This window comes from Asparagus officinalis, chromosome 1 (genome assembly GCF_001876935.1).
Source record: "Asparagus officinalis chromosome 1, Aspof.V1, whole genome shotgun sequence".
In the NCBI taxonomy this organism is placed as follows: domain Eukaryota; kingdom Viridiplantae; phylum Streptophyta; class Magnoliopsida; order Asparagales; family Asparagaceae; genus Asparagus; species Asparagus officinalis.
Genome location: NC_033794.1, coordinates 125,873,279 through 125,899,316, shown reverse-complemented (window position 1 = coordinate 125,899,316; position 26,038 = coordinate 125,873,279). Strand labels below are relative to the sequence as shown.

General features: G+C 35.6%; 2 protein-coding genes across 2 annotated transcripts in view; both read right to left on the bottom strand.

The window, feature by feature from the left end:
- On the bottom strand, positions 1,076 to 10,228 carry LOC109833023 (probable galacturonosyltransferase 3). The gene is made up of 9 exons (XM_020400591.1): positions 9,950 to 10,228; positions 8,530 to 8,606; positions 6,780 to 6,840; positions 5,375 to 5,431; positions 5,139 to 5,264; positions 4,764 to 4,868; positions 4,345 to 4,679; positions 2,922 to 3,867; positions 1,076 to 1,583 (listed from the first exon to the last, which is right to left on the bottom strand). The coding sequence occupies exons 1-9, from the start codon at positions 10,010 to 10,012 to the stop codon at positions 1,308 to 1,310; spliced, it is 2,046 nt and encodes a 681-aa protein (XP_020256180.1). The 5' UTR covers positions 10,013 to 10,228; the 3' UTR covers positions 1,076 to 1,307.
- Positions 13,224 to 26,038, bottom strand: part of LOC109832943 (T-complex protein 1 subunit gamma) — a 13,998-nt gene continuing 1,183 nt past the window's right edge. Inside the window, exons 3-14 of the mRNA XM_020400479.1 lie at positions 24,356 to 24,428; positions 22,536 to 22,603; positions 22,254 to 22,323; positions 21,914 to 21,982; positions 21,756 to 21,827; positions 21,506 to 21,579; positions 17,169 to 17,446; positions 14,848 to 15,232; positions 14,633 to 14,758; positions 14,424 to 14,528; positions 13,815 to 13,889; positions 13,224 to 13,737 (exon numbers count right to left, since the gene is read on the bottom strand). Of these exons, the coding sequence (XP_020256068.1) occupies positions 13,552 to 13,737; positions 13,815 to 13,889; positions 14,424 to 14,528; positions 14,633 to 14,758; positions 14,848 to 15,232; positions 17,169 to 17,446; positions 21,506 to 21,579; positions 21,756 to 21,827; positions 21,914 to 21,982; positions 22,254 to 22,323; positions 22,536 to 22,603; positions 24,356 to 24,428 (1,581 nt within the window). The 3' untranslated portion in view covers positions 13,224 to 13,551. The remainder of the gene's footprint in view (positions 13,738 to 13,814; positions 13,890 to 14,423; positions 14,529 to 14,632; positions 14,759 to 14,847; positions 15,233 to 17,168; positions 17,447 to 21,505; positions 21,580 to 21,755; positions 21,828 to 21,913; positions 21,983 to 22,253; positions 22,324 to 22,535; positions 22,604 to 24,355; positions 24,429 to 26,038) is intronic.

Below are 26,038 nucleotides of genomic sequence, written 5' to 3'. Positions count from 1 at the left end.
AATGATGAGTAACGCTAAGAAAAATACATGGAAGAAAAAAAAAAGATGCTGCTATAACAAATTTTCCCAAACTCTTTGAACTCAAACTCTGAGAATATAATCTGCATGCCTACTCCCTTTCCTTGCCCTCTTGCAGCTTTGTGCGTACACGAAACAAAAGCAAGAGCTAAAAGTGATACAGCTCACATAGACAAAAATCATAAAAGCAGAGGATTTCTACTTACTCCTCCTACGTACGAAAAAGGGTATATAGCCAAGTTGAAAGAGATGATGCATACGGGGAATAATTCCCACGCGCACACAAGGGTCCAGAGTCTAGGGGTTCACTAGATTCCTGTAGCAAGCAACATAAAGAACACAGCACGCATAACCTTTTTCCAGAAAACAAAGCATATGTATACTAGATCGACAATTATACATGAAGAGCAAATTAATATGTCATTCAAAGAATCAGTGTTCATATTAACAGTGGAGGTTTCATAGAGGAGCCCACAAAGCCATCATCAACCCTAATTATTTCAACAGAGAAGATGCCAGAGCAAGAAGCATGCCGTGCTTCAAAGAGAGGAGGAGATAAAAGTGCAAAGCAAGTCTCAGGCGGCAGAGCACATGGGGACATCATGGTGAGAGCCCATGGTTGTCCAACTCAAGACTCTGCCAGAAGCACTCGTTCAGTGAACCACATCTAAGAAAGGACAGTTGGATTATAAAATTATATCCCTAACCTCCGTTATAATCTCAGAATTTTGTTGTAGCGGGAGGGACTATAAGATGGTATCGAAGCAAACCATATTTAAAATCTTACCGGACATGTAGGCTCCAAGCTATAAAAGGACGTTCGACTTATGGGGTATGTTTAGTTCACAGTATTTAATCTCGGCCACAACTTTGGAGTTTTGGTGCAGAAGAACAGACTTCCAGGACCATAGGTTCTGTTATTCTATGACATCTGTGGGTGTTAACAGGCAACATAAGCTTAAAACAAAACAAATAAGCTTTAAACATGTCATCAAAAAGTTATTGACTACCATAAACATTATCCATACGGATAAATGTGAGATTCAACAAGCATATCTACATGACACGGGTTTTCTTTGCAATTAACCCTTTTTTAATAACTCTCGTATATTCTGTGAGTACACATTAGAAAAAGAGCAGACTACTGATGGGGCTAAGTAGAGTTTCGTCAACTTCTGACATCGAAAAAATCACAATAACTCAGCTTTGATTACTACAAAATTATGAAGAGTTAGGCATATCAGAAGTTCAACTGTGGGAACATTTACAAATAAAAAGGAGGAAAAAAATTATTGATCGACGTAGCATCTTTGAATGTATGGATTGTCAAACGGAACAAAGTTGGACCAGTACTGCTTATACTTTGCGATAGCAAGATCCAACCAAGGCTTATAGTTCCCATTATAGTGAACAACAGCTGCATTTATAATGTCTTTAGGGTTCACAGCTGGATCATAACCAAGACCCAGAACGTGCCAGCTCCTCTCCAGGGGATATGTCAGGTTGTAGAAGGTAATCAAACCTGGAGGAAGAGTTCCAAGCTTCCACAGTTTTCTGTCCTCATTCTGCAAAAAGAGTCATTGTTCTGAGTGAACTAGCCTTAATGAGTGTGTGATACAAAATTTCAGCTGAACATGTCCTAAATGTGACACAGGAAATGCTCCTGATTAAAAGGACCTAATTTTAGAAGGCAGAAGAGATGATCATTTAATTCCCCATGTTTAGATATACAAAAAAATAGATGGCTTGATGACTATATAGCATGATATAGTTGTTCTTCAAAGACCTTTCACAATAATGCTAAACTCCCTGATGAATACATGGATTTGCCCATAAAAGACCCATTAAAGAAGGTAATACGCCATATTCTCAACCTTTCCTCATTTTTCTAATTAGGGTAAGGTTTATCTTTGCCATGTGAAATTGCAATGCATGGTAATAAAATTACTTTCTAAAATTTGGACATTGACACACATTTTGCCTGCTTAGTTTCTGCAAAGATGTGATCCACCAATGGAGGATTTAAGGTGTTGGTTTCCTTAAAGCCAAGCTAGTAGTTCAAGTCATGTTAAGCATCACAGTACCATTACTAGCAAGGCAATAAAGTGATACGCACTTCATATCCTACTGCTAGCCATCATAAACTATGCTATAAATCAGTGCCTAATAATTTTTATATGGGAATGTGCGACAAACAAAAAATATTTCTGTGTTTTGAGTGATTTTTTATCTGATCCAACCTTGTGCGCATGCACAATATTCCCCCAAACCACCGTAAATTATGCCATAAATCTGCTCAAACTACTGCATGTTTCTCACTTCTTTATGTCGATCTTAACACTTAAATGCAATGAAGGACTGAACAAGTGAATATGAGTGATCAACACTCATAACTCTGAATGAGTAAATAGTCATGCATGGAGTTCAATACAGACTGATACAGATCAACATTTTTCCTGTTTCAGTATTTGCAAATTTCTTCTGTAGTTCCTGTCTAGTCAAATGCTAAAATCCCTATACTACAAGTGGGTAAAGGTATTCACAGATCCTACACCAGCATGCGTAAGATCTAAAAATTACTTGATTTAATAACACAACACTATTAAGGATTCTCTCCTCCAGCGCAATTAGGCTTTCACAGGCGATTTTTCTTTGTCTGCACTTGCCTCGTTGAATTATAAGTGCTTTCATGCATATTATGACAATCGAAACCATCAGAAAAGATAGGAGAAGAAAAATGGGAACAGAGTAAGTCGACAAGTAATTCAATTGCCTAAAATTAGCAGATGAAAAAACAGAATAGAAATGATGAAATGGAACAGAGACGTAAGTGCAGATGCAAATGGTAACAGAAGTGGAGTTAACAGACAGAATGAAATAAATAACAATAGTTCCTTTCTTACCAAGTCTTGCCAATAATGGTATATTCCAGTGATATTTCGCTTCTTCCATTGCTTCAAGTCGAAAATATTCATTCCAAAAGCCCATCCACAAGCCTGTGGATCAAAATTCTCAGAGATCTTTGGATTCGAGAAATTGAGATATGTGTCAAACCGATGAAAGCTCTCTTTGCAGGTCTCTACTGCACCATTCACCATTCCTTTCAAATCTATGGACCACAGAGGTGTTAGATCTTTTTGAACAACAATATCATCATCAAGAAATAGTATCTTATCTAGCTTTGGATACACTTCAGGCATATAGAATCTCAGATGGTTGAGCATAGACAAATACTTCGGATTCCTGTATTTGAGATTTTCATTTCCTGCGGATAGTGATGATGCATGCTGGGCATTAAAGTAATACTCTTTGATCTTTGCGGATTCAAGTTGCCGAAGAACTGAACAGTATGAAGAATTTAGCCAACTGAATTCATCAATATTCTCCACATGTACTGTTGCAGGTGAAGGAGGGTAAGCAATGAACCACATCCTCATAGCAGCAAAGTTCAGTTTGTCAGTGACTATATGAAACACATGCTTCTCGGGTTCCTTGGCATGCACAACAGTAGAATTTACAACAACTGATGTTGCAAGTACATTATCAGAGAATATAGCATAATGGTATAGAGAAGCGTCCGTAAGCTTTGGACTGTTTACTAGTCCTTTACTTGCATAATTATCTAAGAAATAATCAGTAGCTAGCTGCAAAGAAAGGCAGTGTAGAGGCTTAGGCATCGTTTTTGCAGCATGCTGTATCAAGAATGTGCTTTGTTTCTTCACTCCGATTATGTTGTCCTCTGTTGACTGGACCATTGCCTGCAACCTTCTGGCTATTATGTCACAATCATATAGCACTCCCTTGGCCTGGTTTAAGGCATTGCTCATTTCTTTTGCTTGTTCAAGAGCACTGAACAGAATGAAGAAAGAAGGTAACATTACACTGAGTTAATTAAATAAAAATATGTTAGCTGAAAGGGTTCGTGTTCCATATTAGTCACTTAAATCTTCAATATTTTGAAAGTAGCCCCTCAATTTTCTATTAGGCCCTGAATTGTTTTAAGTTGTCTCAAAAGTAGCCCCTCAAATCATTACAATTGCTATTAGGTCCCATGATTCTTGAAAACTATTTCCTCAATTTTCTATTAGGCCCGAATTCTTTTAAGTTGTCTCAAAAGTAGCCCCTCAAATCATTACAATTGCTATTAGGTCCCATGATTCTTGAAAACTGTTTCAAATAGTCCCTCAAGAGTAGCGGTAGCAAGATATAAGAGTTGGGGGTAACTAATAGTAATTTCAATGATTTGAGGGGCTAATTTCAAAATATTAAAAGTTTATGGGACTAATATCGGGAAAAAACCCATCAAAAAGGAAATTTGAAAGATACCCTGAGTGTAGGTCAGCATCCGAAGTTGCCTCTTCAGTCATGAGCTGACTTGCTTTGATATGTTTCATCAGGGAACTATACAGATCAAGTTTATTCAAAGAGCGAGCAATGCTAGCATACACTTTAGCCATAATAATCTGATCTTTCATGAGTTTTAATGTGGAATCTGTGAAAGTGGGTTGATATTCTTTCCTCCATATGCTGTACTTTCCCTTTACTATGTGATTGAACTTTTTAGTACGTTCGATAGCTGCTGCTTCCATTTCGAGTTCAGTTTCTTTACTCATGTGAACCAGCTCTGCTACACGCAACTCCTTCCTCTTTTGCCTCAATCGCTGTAAAGAAGGGAAGAAGCATAAAAAAGGAGAAAATGAATTAAACAATTTAACCAACATACACTATGATGACAAGATATTTACCTGACGTTTAAGTTTAATAGGGCAAGGTAGTTTGTCATGATCAGTTGAAGAGCGATCATTTTCCTGTAATTTGTTCACCCTGAGCTGATATAAGCCTTCTTCTCCCTGGTAATTCAGGAGACATGTAAAAAATCCAATAAATATTAATTTATATCAACTAAAAAGTTACTAAATTATATTAAACCAAGAAAGCTAAAACAAATCCACAGAAGTAAGATGATGCTGAAATTCTGCTATACTGAATTAAGAACAAGGTACATGTTCCTCTAGTTCTTGTAGATCTCCCTAATAGATGCACAATTTTCTTTTAGTAGGAAAATTATAAACTTTTTTTTTCTATCAGGAAGAGAAGAGTCAAACGATTAGCAGTACAACCTTTTGCTGTGTGGGGTTTCCAGCAGAATTCTCCCATACCCAAGAAGATGATAAATCACTTGACTTGACCTTATGACTTTTGAAGTTACCAGAATTATCCATGTATGTCACAGTTATATCAATGGCCTGTAAAAATATAGCCTTCGTAATAAGAAACGCGTAAAGAATTAACAACAATATAAGTTGCTAAAAACATTTCATTGTTTCTTAGAATAGACAGAACATGCTACTGTTACCTCTCCTTGGCTGGAGTCCACTTTTTCACTCGAACGGTTTGTCTTATAACTGTTTTCCTGTTTAATCAAACAATGCACCCATGCCAAGTAAAGCAAAGGTAACTGTATTCAATACTAATAAACAGAAACAGATGCAAATTTTTTTATGACTGATGTTTCAATCATTGTTGTTTATATCAATGTTAAAAATTCCTGTAATCAAATTTAAATGGAGATATTTTAGATATTTTAGCCAAGGTTCAATTGAGTAAATTGTGAAACAAAACCATATCAATGTTTTGGTTTGCGCATTATGTGCATCAAGTTTTCAGACTACCAATGGTTTATTTGACTCGACAAGCTGGTGAGAGAGACCGGTCCAAGAAGTATTGACCACAAAGCTTGATCATTATGTTCATAAATGTTTAGACCATGATCAATTGTTTGAATTCCTAATTAATACTCCCTTGAAGTTAAAAGCATTAAAAGGGAACAGGGAGATGAGTGAGATGGCATAAGAGTTAACTGAATGGACCTAGTCAATTAGCAAGTGGAATTTGCTTATATGAATTGCTTTACACTCACTGCTAACTTATAGCTAATGTGAATAAAATAAAGTCCTATAAATAAGCTTTACTAAAGCAGCTCTACGTAATAAAATAACTGAAAACAGCTCTTTGAGAAAATGAAAACCAGACACAAGAAGCAGTATAGTAAATTGTAGAATTTTAAATTAAAGCTAAAACAGTTAGGAAAAACCACAAACCTTATGTGCTCTAACTTCAAGGGATGAATGCATCATTCTCATACACCCTCTTACAACACAAACACCACATAGATCATACATATCGTTCCAAATACAGAGAAAAAAAGAAGTTGACTGGCATTGATTTACTAAATCCTTTGACATAGCTCATACATAACGTTCCAAATACATAGAAGAGAAGAAATTGACTGGTATTGATTTACTGAATACTTTGGGACATTATTTCTTGGCTTTGGCAAGCAACATGAGTTTCACTTCTAGCACAATAATACAAAACTTTAAAAGTCATACAAACTAAGCTAAGATAAATGTATGAGCGACATGAATGAAGTCCTCGACAAAAGTATTCATGATAAGTTGTAAAACAATAACTAGATAATAATGCTCTATAAAGTGTATGTCAACAGAACAGTGTGTATACAAAACTCAGTCATTATGACTACCTATTAGTCAATTACTCTTCGAATACAACTAACGTTATACAATCAAGGCACCGCTTGAGTAATATAACATTACAAGAGGCATTAATTTACTGATGCACTATACACTGACAGTTATAGAAAATTCACTGTAGCACATTATTAGTAACAGAAAGAGAACCCATCCAAAGAAAAGACTACGAGTAGATTTATGAGAAAGAAAGAGCAAAAAGTTTGGAACCTGTCTATTTTTACAGTCCTTACAGTCTTGCATATGCCAATTTCCTTCAATATTGCTTTGTCTGGAAAGGCAAAAAGAACATTATACACCTTACTTGGGACCAATGAAAGCAAAGGTAGATGATATAATAGAAGATAATTTACGATAGGTAGCAGGATACATAACATGGATATGACATGACAATTCACTGCATATTTCAAAAGAATTACACACACAAAGGCATGACAAACATCTTGTTCATTACATGCTGCTTGAGAGTAGGTACTACTCAGCTTCATGATATAAGTGTCCGTGATTCATAGTTTACTGTAAGTGTAACTAAACATGGTTCCAGTGAGAACCATGATCTATCAAATAACTTAATAAAAGTTATCTATTACCAGTAAGAAGTCATGATCATTATTATCATCCTTGCCATCTAAGCATTTCCCATCAAACTGATGTTCACTATCGCGTACGACATGAAACCAAGAAAGCACTGGAAAAGAATTGACCAAGTACATAAACGTATATTGGCCATCGGAGCACCAGTCATTTTGTCCTTTAGATATGGGATAAATATTATAGCAGAAGAGACAATTATTGATGAAATAAAAACAAGCTTCTCTTATCTTTTCCTCTGTCCAAGTTAAAGAATTAAATTTACTTTGTCAAATTCCGGAATCTGAAAGAATGAGCCATCATTAATAGATAGATGGATGGAAAGGGAGTAATACGTATAACTGTTCAGTATAGTGAGTGCATGGAGAAATGAAGATAACTTCTACTAACTTCGCTACTGCTAAGGTACAGGACAACATTTAATTCCTCCCAAATTTAGGAACTGCAACTTGGGAGCATGGCATCTCTAATGTAAAGCTTGGCCAAAACCTAAACCAACTAAAAGTCTGATACCTAATTGTCTTTGCCTCACAATATGATAAACTCTTAGAACGCCACAAAAGCAGCCCCTGTTCTTGTTTCTTACACTCATAGAATTTCTAAGACAATGCTGATATAGAACTGAATTACTAACTCAAACATACCTCACATCAATCTTCACAATTTGGAGTCACAGCCTTAAGACAGTTGCATGGACCTAAACTCTCTCGCACTATGAAGTTTAATTCTCTGCAACTAAAAAGTAGACCTTTGAATTTGTCTAGATGGGGAAGGAAAATAGATGAGAAGTTAGGATGGTAAGCTTGTCTATTACAACTGCAGAGGTACAAAACAAGGTGAGAAGACAAACGGAATTGCTAGTACTACTTCAGTGTTGCTAATTTTGTACAAAAGAATTAACATTTTTACATAAATTGACCAATCCTCAAATACTACATATACATTCTTCCACAATAAATTTTAAAAATTTAATATATACTGCACAATTTGAGTCTATTAAATCAAGATTTAATCTGGTTGATACAAGAGTTGTTATAATTGGTGCATAATTGGTCCCAAATTCCTAGGCTAAAAGGTAATTACATGCAAGAAGCCTACGGTCTAAGCCATAGCACCTTATTGCTAAACACAAAAAGTTTTAACCATAGAACTTATGCAATAGTTTGTTACTTCATATAGAAAAGAATAAATGGTGAACCTAGATAACACGAGAACAAAACATAAAGACAAGAGAGAACTAAATTGAAAAAAGAAAAAGACAATATCACGGATGTTGCTCTCTAGGAGTAGTAGTGTAGTTTCTAGCAGAAAAAAGCAACTTAACCACACTCTCATAGAAATCTATTCATAGTTAACATGCGCAACTCACCTTACTGGATCATTGGATCTTGTAAGCAACAGAGTATCAGATATTTCTGAATTCACAGCAGATATGTGGATCACCACCTGTGAAATCATGCATTAAACTTAAGCAATCACACAACATATATTTAACAACATGAAACCGGAAAAGAAGATTGTGAACTAAAAGTCTAAATCATTGGAATATCGTCAACAACATGAAACCGCTAAAATCAAAATGATCGAGTATACAACAGGCAATATTTAGAATCAAAATATTTGTAAAAATCATCTATTTGTGAAAAAATATCATTAATAGTCTAAAGAAAAGAGTTTCTGTTGTTCAACCTGTACCATGGGATTTGTTGTGTGACCTTACATTCTCTTAATAACAGAGGGCCATCAATTATCACATCTCTCCTTCATTGTAGCTTTACACATTCACACATAAGTGACATGCAGAATACTCAAGATTGCTTGACTATATTGCATATGGTTATCTCAGTACCAACCTTCTCGTTTCAAGGCGGGCAATCGGGCGGGCTGGAATTGGTGGGGGTAGGACATTGATTGTCAAATGTCTAACCCAGCATTGATGCTATAATAGTTATCATTCCGTGAAATGATTAACCACATTAGTAATGCTATAGTAGTCTGCATCGCTCATAACTTAATGCCATAGTAAAGACATACTTACAACATACCATACGAAGACTTTGAATTAAGCATTACTTTTCTTTTCATCGCATCTTGGATACATTGCATACTGATTATAGCTCATAAGCAAAAGCAAAGACAGATAAAGGTTTCTCCAAGTCAACATTTAAACATTCTGAATTAACCCATCACCAATATTATAATCTTTCTTCATTCAAGTTAAGGTTCAAAAATTACGATAGCATAGTCCTATAATCTGCCACTCCGAAAATAATAAAGTCCAGAAACACATGAATCCTACTTTAAACAACAATTTCATTACATGTTGGAAAATACATAAAAAGACAAATTCTGCGTATCACTTCAATTTCAGGAAGATAAATGGCAATAAAAAAAGGATATTTTGAAGCCTGACAAGAGGACGTTTCAGCCCATAATTTTGCGACATAAAAGTTGGTTTTAAAAAAGATAAGAGCTTTCTCCGTACGTCAACAACTTTTATAAATCTGTTGATGAAACTTCAACAAATTTTGAGAAGTAATCGAACTCAGCAGCATTTTGAAAAGAAATGTCAGCCCGTGTAGTTAATTAGCAAAACACAATCAGAATTATTTTCGGACATTAATTATTCAGTTCAACAGTTATCACAAAATTAAGCACAGAATCACAATCTAAGTCCAAAACGAACAAACCCGAACCCTAAAAATTTCAAAACGAAGATCAAAATCAATAAATTCAATCAAACTCCCACGCGTTCACTCCGGATCTCAGATCCAACTCAATTATCTTACCTTCGCCGCTAACAGAAGCAGCCAAAACGCCCGATTCCAGAAACTTCTAGAAGAAAACGCCATGGCGATTCGAAGAGAAGAGGGTGAGAAGACGAAGATCACAGCAAACTAGGTTGCCGCCGGCGCTACCATGGATTGATGCGAGAGAAGGAGGTTCTATTTATACGGTAATTTCTCCGCTAATTTTTCGCTAATTTTTTTTGCCAATTTTAGAAACGGGGGATTTTGAGATGCATCGAGTTTTTATTCGCGTGATTATGAGCTACTCTCCTCGTGTTTATGTGTTAAAGTGCTTCTTTAATATAGTTCAGTCGCTCGTGGCCATTTCAGTCATTTTATTATATAATAATAATTATGCAGAATTTTGTCATGAAAACTAACTTGAGATAACGTTTAAAAGTGGTTTTTTTTTTTTTTTTTTTTTTTTAAGAGAAGTTTAAAAAATGTTTTGCAGAATCACGCGAAAATAATTTTGCAAAAACTTACTTCTAGTTCCAGTTTAATTGTCCAAATCCTAAATTATCTCTTCTTCTTCTCCTCCCATAACCATTGCCACGCTACTCAAAGACCGTCTCCTCTGGCTAAAACGATCATCTCCTAAAGTCAGACTAAAGTTAACACTTACGTGTTAAATTTAACATCTAGCAACAGTTTGACAGATAGATGATAACTATATAAATTAGCCATTAAGTTTAACATATAGATGTTAACAATATGACTTAGGTGTTAAGTTTAACAGATGGATGATAATTACATGACTTAGGTGTTGGGTTTAACATATAGATGATAATTTTATGAATTAGCTATTAAGTTCAATAAGAATTTAACAAATTGGTGTTAACTCTATGAATTAATAGCTGCATTGTAACCCCAAGATTGTCACGTGGCTTGAATCATTAATAGACAAAGTTTCAAATTAACATATACTTTGTAAACTTAACATCTATCTCGTTAAAGATTAACACTTATCATATAATGATAATTGTAAACTTAGATGTTAATTTTAACTATTAAATGTTAATTTTGGCGTAACTTTATGACATGACCATTTTAGTCAAAGAAAATGACTTTTTCGGCAAGTATGAAAGGAGAAGGAGAAGAGAGGAGGGTGAAAATGGAGCAGAAGAGAAGAGAAGGGGATGAAAGTGAAAATGAAATAGGAGAGGGAAAAGAAGGGTTAAAATTATTGTTCATGCTCTCATAACATTTTCAGCCTTGGCCATACTTTTCGCGCTGCAATGATTTTTTCCCCATAAACACTATTAATGCTATAGTGTAATTTTTTAATCTTAAACATCCCAATATATTAGGATGAATATTTTATCTCTTTAGTTTATTCACTGTTCAATCTAAAGTAATATTTTTTAACCTTGAAATTTACTTTTTGTCGTTCTTGCAAGTAATGAAATTGACCTTTATTAAACATTACACAAATACAAATATTTTCTAGCTCTAGTATATAAAACTGATAAAACTCGCCAACTGGTGTATTGTTTTGTTAAGTAGTCTGGAAATTCACTCTGTAAAGTAGTAAAAAAAACTTATCGCTAAAATTTTCATGAGTAGGTATGTATAAAAATCATATTATCAATTTGGCGATAAATATAACTTAATAAATAATTCTTAATACTAGATTTAAGAATGATAGAAAAAAATACAAGCTGAGAAGAACTTCAGCACGTGAAAATTTGAATCTTAGGATTAGAAGCACATGGGTTAAAAGTGATGGGATAGGATCACATGTGCCTTCTAATTTTGGGGCTACCTTCAAAATCCATTTTTACAATATATATAATATTATAATATATATATATATATATATAATATATATTATATATATATATAGGAAGAGAGAGAGAGAGAGAGAATGGGTATGCTGGTACCAAGGCACAAAAAGTTGTGGCTTGGTAGTGATGGCATAATCTCCACTCATTCAAATAATTACATATCCATGCATTCCTCAATCCATGTGAATGGTCCCCATTTTGAATGAGTGGAGGGGATTGTCCAACTCACTACACATAAATTTGTACTTGGTACCAACATACCCATTATTCCTCATATATATTATTATATATATATAATATATATATATATATATATATATATATATATATATATATATATATTATATATATTATTATTATATAGCAATTGGTATCTTGGTAGTGATGTGTCACATCCCCCTCCACTCATTCAAATATGGGACCACATTCACATGGGTAGTGAGTGGATGAGGATGTAAACATCACTACCAAGCACAAAATTTTGTGTTGGTACCAAAGCATACCCATTTTTCTCATATATATAATATTATATATAATATATATATATATAATATATATATAATATAATTATATATATATATATATATTATATATTTATTATCGTCTCAATTGTACTCCGACAATATCACGCTTCAGACTATAGCGCCGTCTTGAATGCCAATTAGAAAATTTTATGTCCTTTGCTGCGCATATAAATTACCCTGATTTGCAGTTATCATACTCCAGTGATAATTTGAACTGGTGGAAAGTCGGATTTTAAGGGAGAAGAGAGCGTGTGACGAACTCAACTACTTGCATATTTTGGGGATCTCACGCAAAAAAATGAAAATCAAAAAAAGCTGCATGAAACCAAAATTCAGATAGAACCAGTCTCAAATGGAGAATATTTATAATAAAAAAAGATTGAACACAACGAAACCCTAAAAAAGAAGGCAAAAAAAAAAAATTTGAACCTAATGGAGGAGGAGAAAATCAGAGGTGGGCATGTTCCGTGATTAAGGGGCTGTTTGGTTCCCTGTTTTTTAGGGAAAGTTATTGTTGAAAGTCTGCCAAAAGTGTCAAAAGTGCCACTTTTTGACAGGCTTTCAAGCAAAATCCTCTTTTTTAGAAGCGCTTTTGCTTAAAGCCTGCCAAAAAAATGATACTTTGGCAGGCTTTAAAGAGAATTATTTTAACCAAACAACCCCTAAGAAAGGGGTCTCAAAGCATTTTTCGGGATTCATAATTAATAATCCATAAATAGCTTGACAAGAAAAAGATAACTACTCCTCTATGGGAAAACCAAAGATTCACTATTCATGCCACAGTAAATGTTACAGTATCATTCAGTAGCGGTATTACTGTAGCAATCCGGCACCAGTATATTTGAAAAAATTACTGTAGCACACGAGAACAAAGTAACGTTTTGAAAAACATAGTGAAGAGTGGGATACTGTAGCAATTCAAAAAAATTTATAGCATTTAAAACCGGGGATTACTATAGAGGGAAAAAAAAGATATGCTTTGCACGGCGTTCACACTAGTAAGAAAGAATGACAACAGACAGTACTAATAACTTGGATTTTGACAAGGGGTAGACGCTCACAATCCATTAAGCGAACAAAATATACTGGTCTTTATATGCTCACATAAAACTACCAGAACACAAGAAACATAACACAGTCAATTTACACAGTTCTAAAGTAGGAGAAAAGAAAAGGACATGAAACTTGTCAATCCAGGATCAACCAAAATTTGCCAGCTAACAGCAGCCCAACAGTCTCCATCTTTGTTAAAACCCTCTCTTTGTAAAAGACTATAGACTCCTACCCATTTCTACTCCGGAATTATCTGTTCACCGTCAGCATCGCCTTCTTCCTCGATCTTGGGCTTAGTAGGCCCAGAACCAGGAGCCTGCTTTTTCTTTATCCCGCTAACAATGTCATCGATCCTCAGAAGCATGCAAGCGGCTTCAATTGAGGTCTTGAATGTTTGTGCTTTTACATTGTAGGAGTCCCAGATCTGTGTTAAGGCAATAATTGAAGTAAGAAAGCAAGAAAAGTTTGAAGAAGCGGAGGTTACTGGCCCTTAAATGATACCTTCTTCTCCTTCATATCAACAATAGCACCAGTGTTCCCGTCGATACCAACCCATGCATTTTCACCATTTGCATGCTATATTGATGGAGAAAACAGAAAGCGTTATGAATAGAATGGTTCAAGTATTCAATTGTGTATAATATAATAAGTTCGAATAAACAGATAAATATATCCTTCTGTACTGAAAAGAAGATGCAAAAGGCGAAGAAGGATAAACTACTACCAGAAACCCCCTTCTCATCTATACCCAGTTTTTCAAGAAACCCCCTCATTAAGTTCAATAAAAAGGTCTATGATGGTTATTAAAATCCCTCGTTTCTAAATAGCTTCAGTCTAAACTTGTAATGCATGTGCGAGGACTAACTTTAAATTCCATAATGGATTTGGGAAATTTAAACATGGTTGTGATGTTTTAAGTTCAGTTCTCTTACATGCATCACAAGTTTAACCTACAGCTATTAAAAAGTTATGGATTTTAATAACTACCACAGATCAAGGATTTTCTTGGTTAAACTTAAAGTGAGGTGGTTTCTTAAAAACCTGATATAGATGAATGGGGCTTCCTATAACTTTACCCAAAAAACACAAAAACAAGGAATTTCGTTCTACCTTTCCTTGGAGAGCAGTCATTGTTCGAATCACATTCACTCCACAATTTTGAGCCAAGGTTCGTGGGATAGCCTCAAAAGCTATAGCAGCAGCCTCATATGGCCACTGTTAAGAACACCAGATGAAAAAGAAGAAACCAATCAGTCAAAGTAACACAACTAAATATTGGATAAAAATACGCCACCAATGAATTTCAAGGATGCATAAACCTTTTCAATGCCTTCAATTGATGAACTCTTCTGCTTCAGTGTTGCAGATACAGTCAACTCTGTAGCACCTCCTCCAGGAAGAAGCTTTGGATTCTTCAGTATGTTTCGTGCTACTGACATCGCGTCCTATCAATCAAAACATTTACCATTTAAACAAATTTAGAAAATTCTACGTGTTTAATTCCACTAGCAACTAAACAATAGAAAGATTATACCTGCAAATTTCTTTCAACTTCATTCAGCAGATCCTTGCTAGCCCCTCTTAGAAGAACTGTGCATGCTTTTGGATCCTTACAATCCACGATAAATGCAAAGAACTCATCGCCAATCTTCTTGATCTCAAAAAGCCCAGCACCCGTTCCGACATCGGACTCTTGGAGCTCATCAGGCCTATTGACAACAACTGCTCCACAAGCTTTGGCAATCCTATTGTTGTCAGTCTTTCTCAACCTCCGGATGGCACTGACTCCAGCCTTGCTTAAGTAATGGCATGCAAGATCGCTAAGCCCTTTCTCGGTTATGACCAAGTCAGGTTTTAACTTAAGTATTTGCATACAGATGTTCTCTATGTATTCTTCCTCCATCTTCAGCAAAACTTCCCTGGAAAAAAGGGCATGATTCTTAATGCAAGTTAAAGAGTAGGCATTACAACTAATTCTAGTTTTAAGAAACATCAATCGCACAAATCTTCACTTGTCTCCTCATGCATGGATCAGAAAGTTAATATTTCCTAATAAATATCAAAACAGGAGCTGAAATCAACAAGTTTAAAATGGAAAAGAACAATGAACAAGGCAGAAAATTACCCGTCCTGCATTGCCTTCCAAGCACTATTACGACTTTAACCCTAACAAACCTCACATATATCATCTTCCGTGTCACCTATTCATACTGCACGCCCCTTACCATCAAGGAGGTTAAGTCTCCATAAAATAGTGTTTCACATGCTATATGATAAAAATCAAATTAACCCATCTATTATAATCTTAGTAAGTATTATCACCCCTCAGCGGCTTAGTTAACACTCCAACACCCCTACTCTATCAAGACAATCCTTCGATCCAAATAGTGTTTCATGTGGTAGGAACATGAGTTGCAATTCTTACCAACCGTCACTAAGTGTCTCTCACTATGCAGATAGGAGAAAGCGCAAACTGCAAAGAGAGGGAAAGAAAATACATAAGGGAAGAGGTCACAGAGGGAAGATAAAGAAGAGATAGATGCAGGAGGGACTGGACGGAGGGAGAGGGAGAGGTGAGAGATGAGAGCAACATCACCATAGATTACAAAAGGAGCTCAAATAGGTGAGGTTACCACCCGTCACTAAGTGTCTCTCACTATGCAGATAGGAGAAAGCGCAAACTGCAAAGAGAGGGAAAGAAAAGACATGAGGGAAAAGGTCACAGAGGGAAGATAAAGAAGTGATAGATGCAGGAGGGACTGGACGGAGGGAGAGGTGAGAGACGAGGGCAACATCACGATAGATTACAAAAGGAGCTCAAATAGGTGAGGTGTTCTCACAAGACTTGATTGTATTGGGATGAATTGTTAATTTCATGAGAGACTGTGATGTGCGCTTCTGTTAAATAGTTCAGGAGTGATCATTTCTATAAGGACCACGACGCAAAGGGTCGTATCTGCTAGTTACCTTTTAAAATGGCATATCCTGCCTGTCATAATGAAAATAGCATCCCACCATTCTTAATAAAAGGATGTTGACCCCAAAAATGGGGAGAAATGCTTTGCTATTTGTCATGTATTCTTAATGAAAGGATGAAAGGTTAAGATAATGTAACATGTTAGAAAGAACGGACTACTACTTCACTAATCCAAGTAAAATCATACTACCCACTTTTAAAATTCTTTTGAGCAGCTTCTTTTATCAGATAAAACCTACCACTAAATAAAGGGGATTGGGAAAAAGAAGATAAAGAAAAATTTAGCTTAGTTGAAGCAATTAACTTTCATAATAAGAGTATGACCAAAGTTTATTAGTAAACAGGCGGAACATAAGATAGCTAAAAAAAGCCTGTTCCCACTATCCCCCTAAAAAATCATGTACATTTCTTGCATATTTTCCTTTTTTTTCCCCTTCGCCTCTATGGAGAGTTCAAATTGTTTCTTGTTTCTTGAAATTCCCTTCAACATTTAGACTGTTAGAATCCAAACCCGGAGGGTTTAAATGCCAAAGAATAGCCATTTTTAACTATATCCCAATGCTTGAACATTGCTGTAAACAAACTAAAAGTATACCCATTTTCTAATTAATAATTGATCCTTGAAGAAAAATTCAGTAAACTCCTTGATCCATCACATGAAGATTTCCAGTCTATAAATTAGACATACCATAAACTCAAATGTAAGCGTGCAACCTAATTCAAGTGAAGTTATGCAATCTTGACAGATAAAATAAGAGAAAATGATATGGAATAAATTGAAATTTTCAACTTTCCCTGATCTTCTAGACAATATTTATATTTAAAGCAAAAATAACAATAACAAAGAAAGTTAATACAGAAAACAATTCGGTTCTTACCAGTCTTCTTCCTTTACCAACTCGGCATTTGTTTGATTTTCTCCTTTCTTATACTCAAGCGGGCAATCGAGGAGAATAATTCTGGGATTAACTATCTTTCTCCTCATTTTTCCAGGGGCAACAACATCTTTGTTAAACATGACTCCTTTAAGAACCTTGGAGTCCTCCAATTGCCCACCAGGAAGCTTCTCAACTTTTATATATTTCTTAATGTCAACTTCACGTATACCTTGGCCTAGGTCCACACCAACTGTTGAAGTAGCATCAATTGCAAGGTCCTAAACCAATTATAAAATTGAAAAGGTGGTCAGAAAGAGAGTCAACCAAGCTGCATCTTACTAGAAAAAACACAAACCATTGGAACAATAATAAATGTACAGCAAATAAGTGCTTCTCTGCAATTCATCAACTCATGAGTACTTGCACACACTGATGGAAGCTATTTAACAAAATTGCTTTCCATACTGCACAGTTGAAAAACAAGCTCTATGCAGACACATAAATACCAGCAGAAAGTATCTGGCAACAACTGCATCAAATAGGGGTTATGAACTCTCATTGTATGGACAAGCTGCATAACCACTTCTATATAGGGGGCTTTTGCCGAATTGCAATTCTTGTTGCAATGCGACTGCCACTTGCATGCAATTAAGACGTCGCAACTGCTCTTGCATGTAACTACATTTGCAACTATTTGGTTAAATTTTTAAATATGTACAATTTACAGTAGCAACAATTTGATTTTGCTTTAACTTTTCTTATGCAACTTGGTTTTTTTTTACTTTGATAAATTGAAAACGATTTATTTGATAGTTTTCACACGCTGCTTGATGTTATTGCGCAAGAAGGTCTTCATAGTCTCTCAGGTCCTACATCTAGTGAGTAGTGAGTATTACAGAGCTACTATCCATCATATAACAATTTGTTATTTGCAATATAAGTTAAGAAATGATGAATTTCATGTGCTTGATATTTACATGTGAGTTGCTGTATTATTGAAATTTTGTCTTTATTTAAGAGTTATAGTTAACCTGAAATGAAATAGGTTTTGTACTCATAACCAGATTTTTGTATATACTTTACAAAATCTCATCATATTATATTTTGGAGAACCAATTACATACAGCGGGAGAGAGTTGAGCTACTATCCATTTGAATGAGTAGTAAGTCTTGTCCATCCAACTTCTTAACCATTCGGTGTTGGATTGGGATGTGATTAGATGAAACTATTACCCTCCATCAATAAAGGAGTGCCACATCATCTACTCATATCTTGAACCATTAGAACCATCCAACGGATACAATGTTGGCTGCCCAAAAGCTACTATCCACTTTACATATGTACGTATATGTACACACACACATATACATTTATATTCATACATGATGCATAATTCGACTATGTGATGCATAATCCGATTAATCATTGTGCACCATCCAAGAACGCACACAATTATATGTTCTTTACGACTTTGGTCCATAGGAGCTGCTACCCAAGAGGATTTAAAAGAATATAAGTACCATATAACAACAAATTGATATGCATCTTTTTACTCCCATCCAATACATACTAGTATTTTGTGAATGATTTTTGATCATTTGGTTCCTGGCCTTGCAACATTCTAATTTTATGTATTCATTGAATGGGAAGTGGAGAACGGAATTTGGATGTGACATGTGAGATCTTTTTATGTAGCCTTCTGCTTAATTGTAGATTCCATTTTGACTGCAAAAGGCTTAGAAGACACTGATCAAGTCATTATAGCTCAACACATATCATAGATAGTGAGTTAGTAGGTAGAGAACACCTACCTTATCAGGATTGTAGTTTAAGCTAACACCCTCCAACTTTCTCCTTGATTATGGGAGGAAAACTCACAGAAGAACATATGGGCATTGCATTCGACTCTATGTAAAGTTAATGTGCCACATGCAACATATTCAGTAAGCATTAAATCCTGAAACCTAAGATAGCAACATACAACACATTCATTAAGCATTTAATCATAAGTTGGAGATTCAAATGGGACTCAATAGCTAGCTGTAGGCTGTCTAAAAATCACAATAGATAGTTAATCCCTCATCAAACACCGATGATGGAAGTTACAATCTGACGACTTCCAGAAGGCTACAATTTGAGGACTTTCACGTAGAAGGCTACAATCTGACGATCTTCACGACAACTGATGAAAGCTCTAATTCAACAGCATTCACAATCAACATCGGGAGTTACAATCTGACGACTCTCATATTTTATAACAGGCAAAGATCAATAAGCAATGGCCTTTGCAATGTTATAATGGACGAGGTTATAAGCCAACAATCTCTCTCAAACGCAGAAATTCACTTCTGCGTTTTTCAAGTTCAAAACGCAAACAAGTGTGCGTTCCTTAAACAGGCGTCGAACTCTGTAACGCAGAGTTGAATCGTAAAACGCAGACAAGTGTGCGTTCCTTAGCAGGTGTCGAACTCTGTAACGCAGAGTTAAATCACGAAACGCACACGTAATGTGCGTTCTTCGACAGACTCGACTGCATCCCAAACTCTGAACGCAGAGTTGATCCTCAACGCACCAGTGACCTGTGCGTTTCCAATTTCAGAACGCATGCGGCCTGTGCGTTTCAAATCTCCAATAGAGATTTAACTCTGCGTCCTAAGTCTTGGACGCAGAGTTAAGCCCAAATGTGGCCTGTGCGTTTCGACTCCTAGCGAACGCCTAACTCTGCGTCTCATCTTTAAGACGCAGAGTTAATGTCCAAACGCAAGCGAACCTTGCGTTTTCAACTCCCAGCAAGCGCCTAACTCTGCGTCTCATCAATAAGACGCAGAGTTAAGGCCCAGAACGCTGTTTTCAGCGTTTTGACTCGTTCAAAACACTAACAGTACGGTTTCAAAACCGTCTTCCCCACGATGTAGGGAGCTGTTTAAGAGGGGGCAGTTACACCCCACTCAGCCCATGGAGGAGCTAATTAAGGGGGCAGTTACCACCCCTAAATCCCCTATAAATAGGGGAAAACTCAACTGAGTTCAGGCTCTGGGATCATTTTCTCTGGGGCTGGGATTTTGGCTTGGAGGAGAAGGCTTTTGGCTTTTTTGGCTCTCGGCTCTTGGCTTCTTTTTTGGGCAACACCAGAAGAGATCATCTTTAAGATCGGCAACAAGAGCATTCCCTTGGCTTATAACCGACTTTCGGTTCAAATCAACTCTTTTTCAAGAGTTCAAATTCGTTCAGAGTTATCAACTCGATAAGAGTTCAAACTCGTTCAGAGTTATCAACTCGATCAGAGTTCAAAACTTGCTCTGCAAGTTCTTCTAAAACTCGTCAGAGTTATCAACTCGATCAGAGTTCAAAACTTGCTCTGCAAGTTCTTCCAAAACTCGTTCAGAGTTATCAACTCGTTAAGAGTTATTTTCAAACTTGCCACGCAAGTTCTCCACAGCGTCAAATCGTGAGGAGAAGACATCGTTCCAGTGAATCTAGACGTTCGGATCGTCAACGAGAAGCAAACTCGACGCGAGCATTCGAGGGAGGCATCTCATCGCCACCGTGAAGAACCCAGAATTAAACAAAGGGGAGAATCAAATTTATTTTCCTCTCTTTTGTAATCGGAATCCAAATTGTAATCGATTTTGAGAGGAATACAAGCCAAATTTTTCTTTCATTGTCTTTTTGCATCAAATTTCCAACAAACACTAGCTTATCTGTTACGTTAAGAAAAGGTTAAATATGAATAAGCTAGCTTACAAGCTACTTTGACCAAAAAATAAGCCCTCCCAAACACCCTCCCATAGAGAACGAAGTCTGAAAATAATTAGTATCTAGAACAGCTGCATTGGCAGATAACAATCCCTCCCATAAAGAACCAAAATCTGAAAATAATTAGAATCTAGAACAGCTGCATCGGCAGATAACAACATCTGCAAGAATGTACATGCATTCAGTGGTGATAACATGTGACTACAAGCAGTAGAACTGGTTCATTTCCATCCCCTTTCGCTTACTGGGAAGACGGGAACCATTCAAATAGTTAGAAAGAAAACCTATCTAAGTGACAGCAGAAAAAGATCTTGGTGCTCAGAGCTTGACATGTAAGGATCATGTCCAAAAAGCACATAAAATTAGATGATAAATTGACAGGGAAACACAAAAAAAGGAGAAAAAAAAAGAGTGTACTAACAAGATTAAACAGCAGGAAAATCAACATTCTAACACTGGGATTTATCCATGCAAAAACTAATGGAAGATTCATATAGTCACATCACGAACACAAAGGTGCATGATGTAAATTCCTTGTCTGTATAAACAATAGCTTAATAACTGTAAACAAAATACTCACTGCAATCAAGTCTCCGAACTGTCCAGTGAACTTTGTGCCAATGCAGCTTTTGACCAGACCAAGCATCGTAGAACCTTTAAAAAATATTATGACAAAAACAAGTAAACGATTCAAAGTTACATAAGTTACACTGAAAAACAAAGATGTGGGCTCTTTTGAGTGTTAGATAGAGACTACTTATCAGAAATGTGTTGGTATTTTAAAATAAACAGACAGTCTAAAACATAAGCATTCTAGATGCACAACTTACGATCATCAACATCAATCGGCATTGCAATCTTGTCAAGAACGGCAAGAGCATCCTCAAGAGCTTTATTATATGCTGTCAAGACATATGAATCAGAAAACCATCAGAGAAAGTGATGGGAAGTTTGAAGGAAAGCTATCTTTATCATGACCACAGATTACCTCGACAAATCACCGTTGGATGGTAGTTCTTATCAATGAAAGCTTCAGCAACATGAAGCATCTCGCCAGCTTCAAAAAACATTAAACTATCAATACATGTTTTTCAAAATTAGTTAGCACTTAGCAATAATAAGGAACAGCCAATCCATGGAGGAGGAGAGGACAAGGAATATTTCGTTCTACAGCATGTACAGATCACTCCTAACAGACACCAAACAATTACTTAGATAAATTAAGGAGCGGAGAAAAATTGTTGTAATTTAATCAATATTATCGTTGCACATCAAGCTGGAGGATTACAGTTTTAACAAAGAGATACAACCAAAAGCATAGAACATACCAAGAACAATGACAGATGTTGTGCCATCTCCCACTTCTTCATCTTGTGTGCGACTAAGTTCAATCATTGACTGTCAATGCGAACAAAAGAACGATGTCAAAACAAGGTAAAATCCATTATAGAGCACAGATATGTAGTACGGATCCCAAAATAAGTGTGTCTTGTGCAGATAAACAGAATCTATTCAGAATGTAACATAGCAACACACAAGTAAGCAAGCTAAATATGAAGATAACTAGACAAGCACGGATGAAGTATCGCCAGGGAATGGGACTATAGTACCTTAGCAGCTGGATGTGCAATATCCAACTCACGCAGTATAGCATTTCCATCATTAGTAACCACAATTCCTGTCACCCCAGCCATAATATTTTGAAACAAAAAAAGGTGAGGAAATAATCACTCTGTAAATCAGAGAGAAGATAAACAAGTTAACAAGAAGAACGGATAAAGAAAATAAAATTTGAGTAACAATAATAGTTTGCATAAACAGCAGCATAGGTTACAGATAAATCATTGGAAGCAGGAACATTTATTAGACCTAGGCATAATCCATCCTTTCAAGTTTCAGACTTTCATAGCCAAAGGTTATGATGAGAGCTGAGAAGGTTTTCTATATTTCTAGAATTGGCTTAACACAAAAGTAAAAGAAGCAACAACATCCTTCAAGCGCTTCAATGGCAGGAAACGAATAAATGAGTGATCACAATGACAATTAATGAAACAGAAATCATGTGGAAACACAGTCAGCCACCATTTTCTATCATCTATCTCCAAACAAAAAAAATTGAACAAACAGAATATTTTAAATTTTACTTCATGTATGAGTTGATCAATGTATCTGCTTCATTTTGTTTACTGCATTTACCTAGTATTCCTAACACATCCTGACTCCAACACAATCAACATATGTGTGTCTCACCAAGAATATTCTTAACTATAGGTAGGTATTGCCTATAACATACTACTTTACCTATTATAAATTACCTTCTCTACACGCATTGCCTCTAGGTTGTATGGTACATTGTAATTACCTTCTCTACACGCATTGCCTCTAGGTTGTATGGTACATTGTGTAATCCTGCTTCTCCTAACATGTTGCATTGCTGCAACCGTATTTGAAATGCGTTGCATGGTTTGCAATACTCACCAAAAATGGACAAACATATCTTTTTAATTTCTGAATACGGGTCTTTATCCACAGCAAACCCCAATTTAATCAAAAACAGGATAAGTCATGTTAATTAAAAATGTATTCTTACCTTTTGTTATTGAACTTGTCACACTCTATGCACATGAACATGCTGAAGAAACAAGACCCAGCACTGCACAACATATATATATATATATATATATAATAATAGTAATATATATATATATATATATATATATATGAGAAAATGGAGAAACTTGGTACCAACTACTTGGTAAGTGATGTGGCTTCATCTTGCCCCTACATCTACATTGGAGTTGGTGAAGGGTGGTTGAGGCTCTAACTTCAAGGTGTGATGTAGGGGCAAGATGAAGCCACATCACTACCAAGTAACTTGGTACAAGTTTCTCCATTTTTCTCTATGTATGTATATATTATATATATATATATATATATATATATATATATATATATATATATATATATATATATATATATATATATATATATATATATATATATATATATACGTGTGTGTGTATATAAGCACACGTGTGTATATATATATAGACACACACACATATGAATATATATGTATATGTATATATATGTATGTGTGTGTATATGCGTGTGTGTGTGTGTGTGTATCACCAAGGAATAGAAAGGATCAATTATAAAAAAATAAATTAACTATTCTTCCTATATAGACACGGCTCCTAAATTTTTCGGGTTTAGCTAGTAAGAACAGATGGGTAAGTTATACAAAGTAGAGTATGTGAAATTTACATGCTAATTGTATGAAAAATCAGAGTATGCATTTATCAAGGGTTGGCAATACCCAGCACCAACCATGGATGAATTTTTCCATCACTAGTATTAAGTTAATAAAAGGAACACCACGTATAAATGTCTAAATCACCATAAAACTATAAGAAATATGAGACCGCACCTCCTGCAGCATCTAGCAGCATTTTCAACATGGACCGTGGCCCTAAAGTAGTTCGAATTATGTCCGCTACAGCCTATACAACATAACAGAATAAAAATCAAAAGAGTTCAGAGAATTATAAATGTTGAGAAAAACAGAAAGCATAACATGAAAACACCGTTATTAATAGAGAGGTCAATAAATATATAGAAGATCAAGGGACAAGGAAAAAATAATTTCAATAAGCATATAAACAATGACGAGAAAGGTTAACAAGATCCTATTACATTGCTCATGACACAATCAGTACAAGTGCTCCAATTATGATGTTGAGGGAACAATTCATTGACACTGTTTAATATCTTGTTAAAGGCATTAACGTTTTTATTGTTTAATAAATGCACAACATAAAGTCTCGCATCATATTATAACAAAATCGAGTAAAGCATGTCAATAAAACGAAGTATATTATCCTAATGATACCAAAAAAACATTTCTTTTCTTTTATGACCAACTTACCTGCTCCATTTAATGTAGTAGCAGCAAAACCCTTTTTTAAGGGTAGACTTTTTTTCTGAGAAAAAGGATGAGGGGCTGAAAATAGAACCCTCCCAGCCATGCCTACTATTGCCCATAATGGCTGAGTATATAATGAAAGCTACCCCCACCTACCCAACCCCCCCCCCCCAAAAAAAAAAAATCAAAGGAATAGCTTTATATAACATCCAGCTCAAAAGGGTGCACATTACTGAAAAATGGAGAACTTGGATGGAATTACTATAAGTAAAAAAAATTAAAAACATAAGCAATATGCCTAAACCATAAAAAATTTTACAAACTAACCAACTATGTTGCATGGGTACAGGTACCAGTACAGTTACGGGTACGGGACATTGGCAAATTTGTAAATGGTAAGGTACGGGGACACCGCTATATAAATATTGATATACACATATATATTATATATTGGAATTAATAATTTATATGAGAACAAGGATGAGAATTAAAAGTCTTGTAATAGTTTTATGTTTCTTTTATCATGTTGATTATAAATTGGAAAATCACTAGTTTTTCAACTAGACATGCAAACAACCCTTTAAAATCATAATTCAGAACTTAAACTATGTCCAACGAGTTTGAAGATGTGGGTGTGAAGTGTAGCATCCGTGTCCACAAAATGTATGACCAGTGTTTTAAATTAAAACATGTATGGTATAATTGGCTACATGCTAGAATAAATGCATGCATTTATGCAAGGAGTGTCCAAGAAGTCTGGGTATGGGTACGAGCACTGGTACGGTTCCAGATTAGAAGTACCCAAGTAACATAGCTAATCATTAAAAAGTGCAATAAATTTGTTGTTTACAACTTCTTCATATATCATAACATGCTTTTTCATATGCTTGTGCCTATTCAGACCACAACAAACTTTACTTAACAATATACTCGGGTTACAACAAAAGGAAATAGACAACATGAAAATACAATCAACAAAATATCCTTATGCATGAGTCATTCTGCAAGATATGCTGCTTTCATCATCATGACATGATTGAAAGCTAGTAAAATTTTGATGTCGTAGCAGAAAAACCCATACCATAAGGGTGTACATTTATTTATTTTTTTCGAGAAAAAGGATGAGGGGATCAAAATAGAGGCCTCCCAACCATGCCTACTATTACCCAGAATGGTTGCGTACATAGG

Bases quoted from the DNA above. Each gene is read 5' to 3' on its own strand.
- LOC109833023 (XM_020400591.1), bottom strand. From the start codon at position 10,012: ATGGCGTTTTCTTCTAGAAGTTTCTGGAATCGGGCGTTTTGGCTGCTT. The intron at 5,432-6,779 runs GTTCCAAACTTT...TTGATTAAACAG, and splicing joins AGGACTGTAAAAATAGACAG to GAAAACAGTTATAAGACAAA. The intron at 3,868-4,344 runs GTATCTTTCAAA...CATTCTGTTCAG, and splicing joins GATGCTGACCTACACTCAGG to TGCTCTTGAACAAGCAAAAG.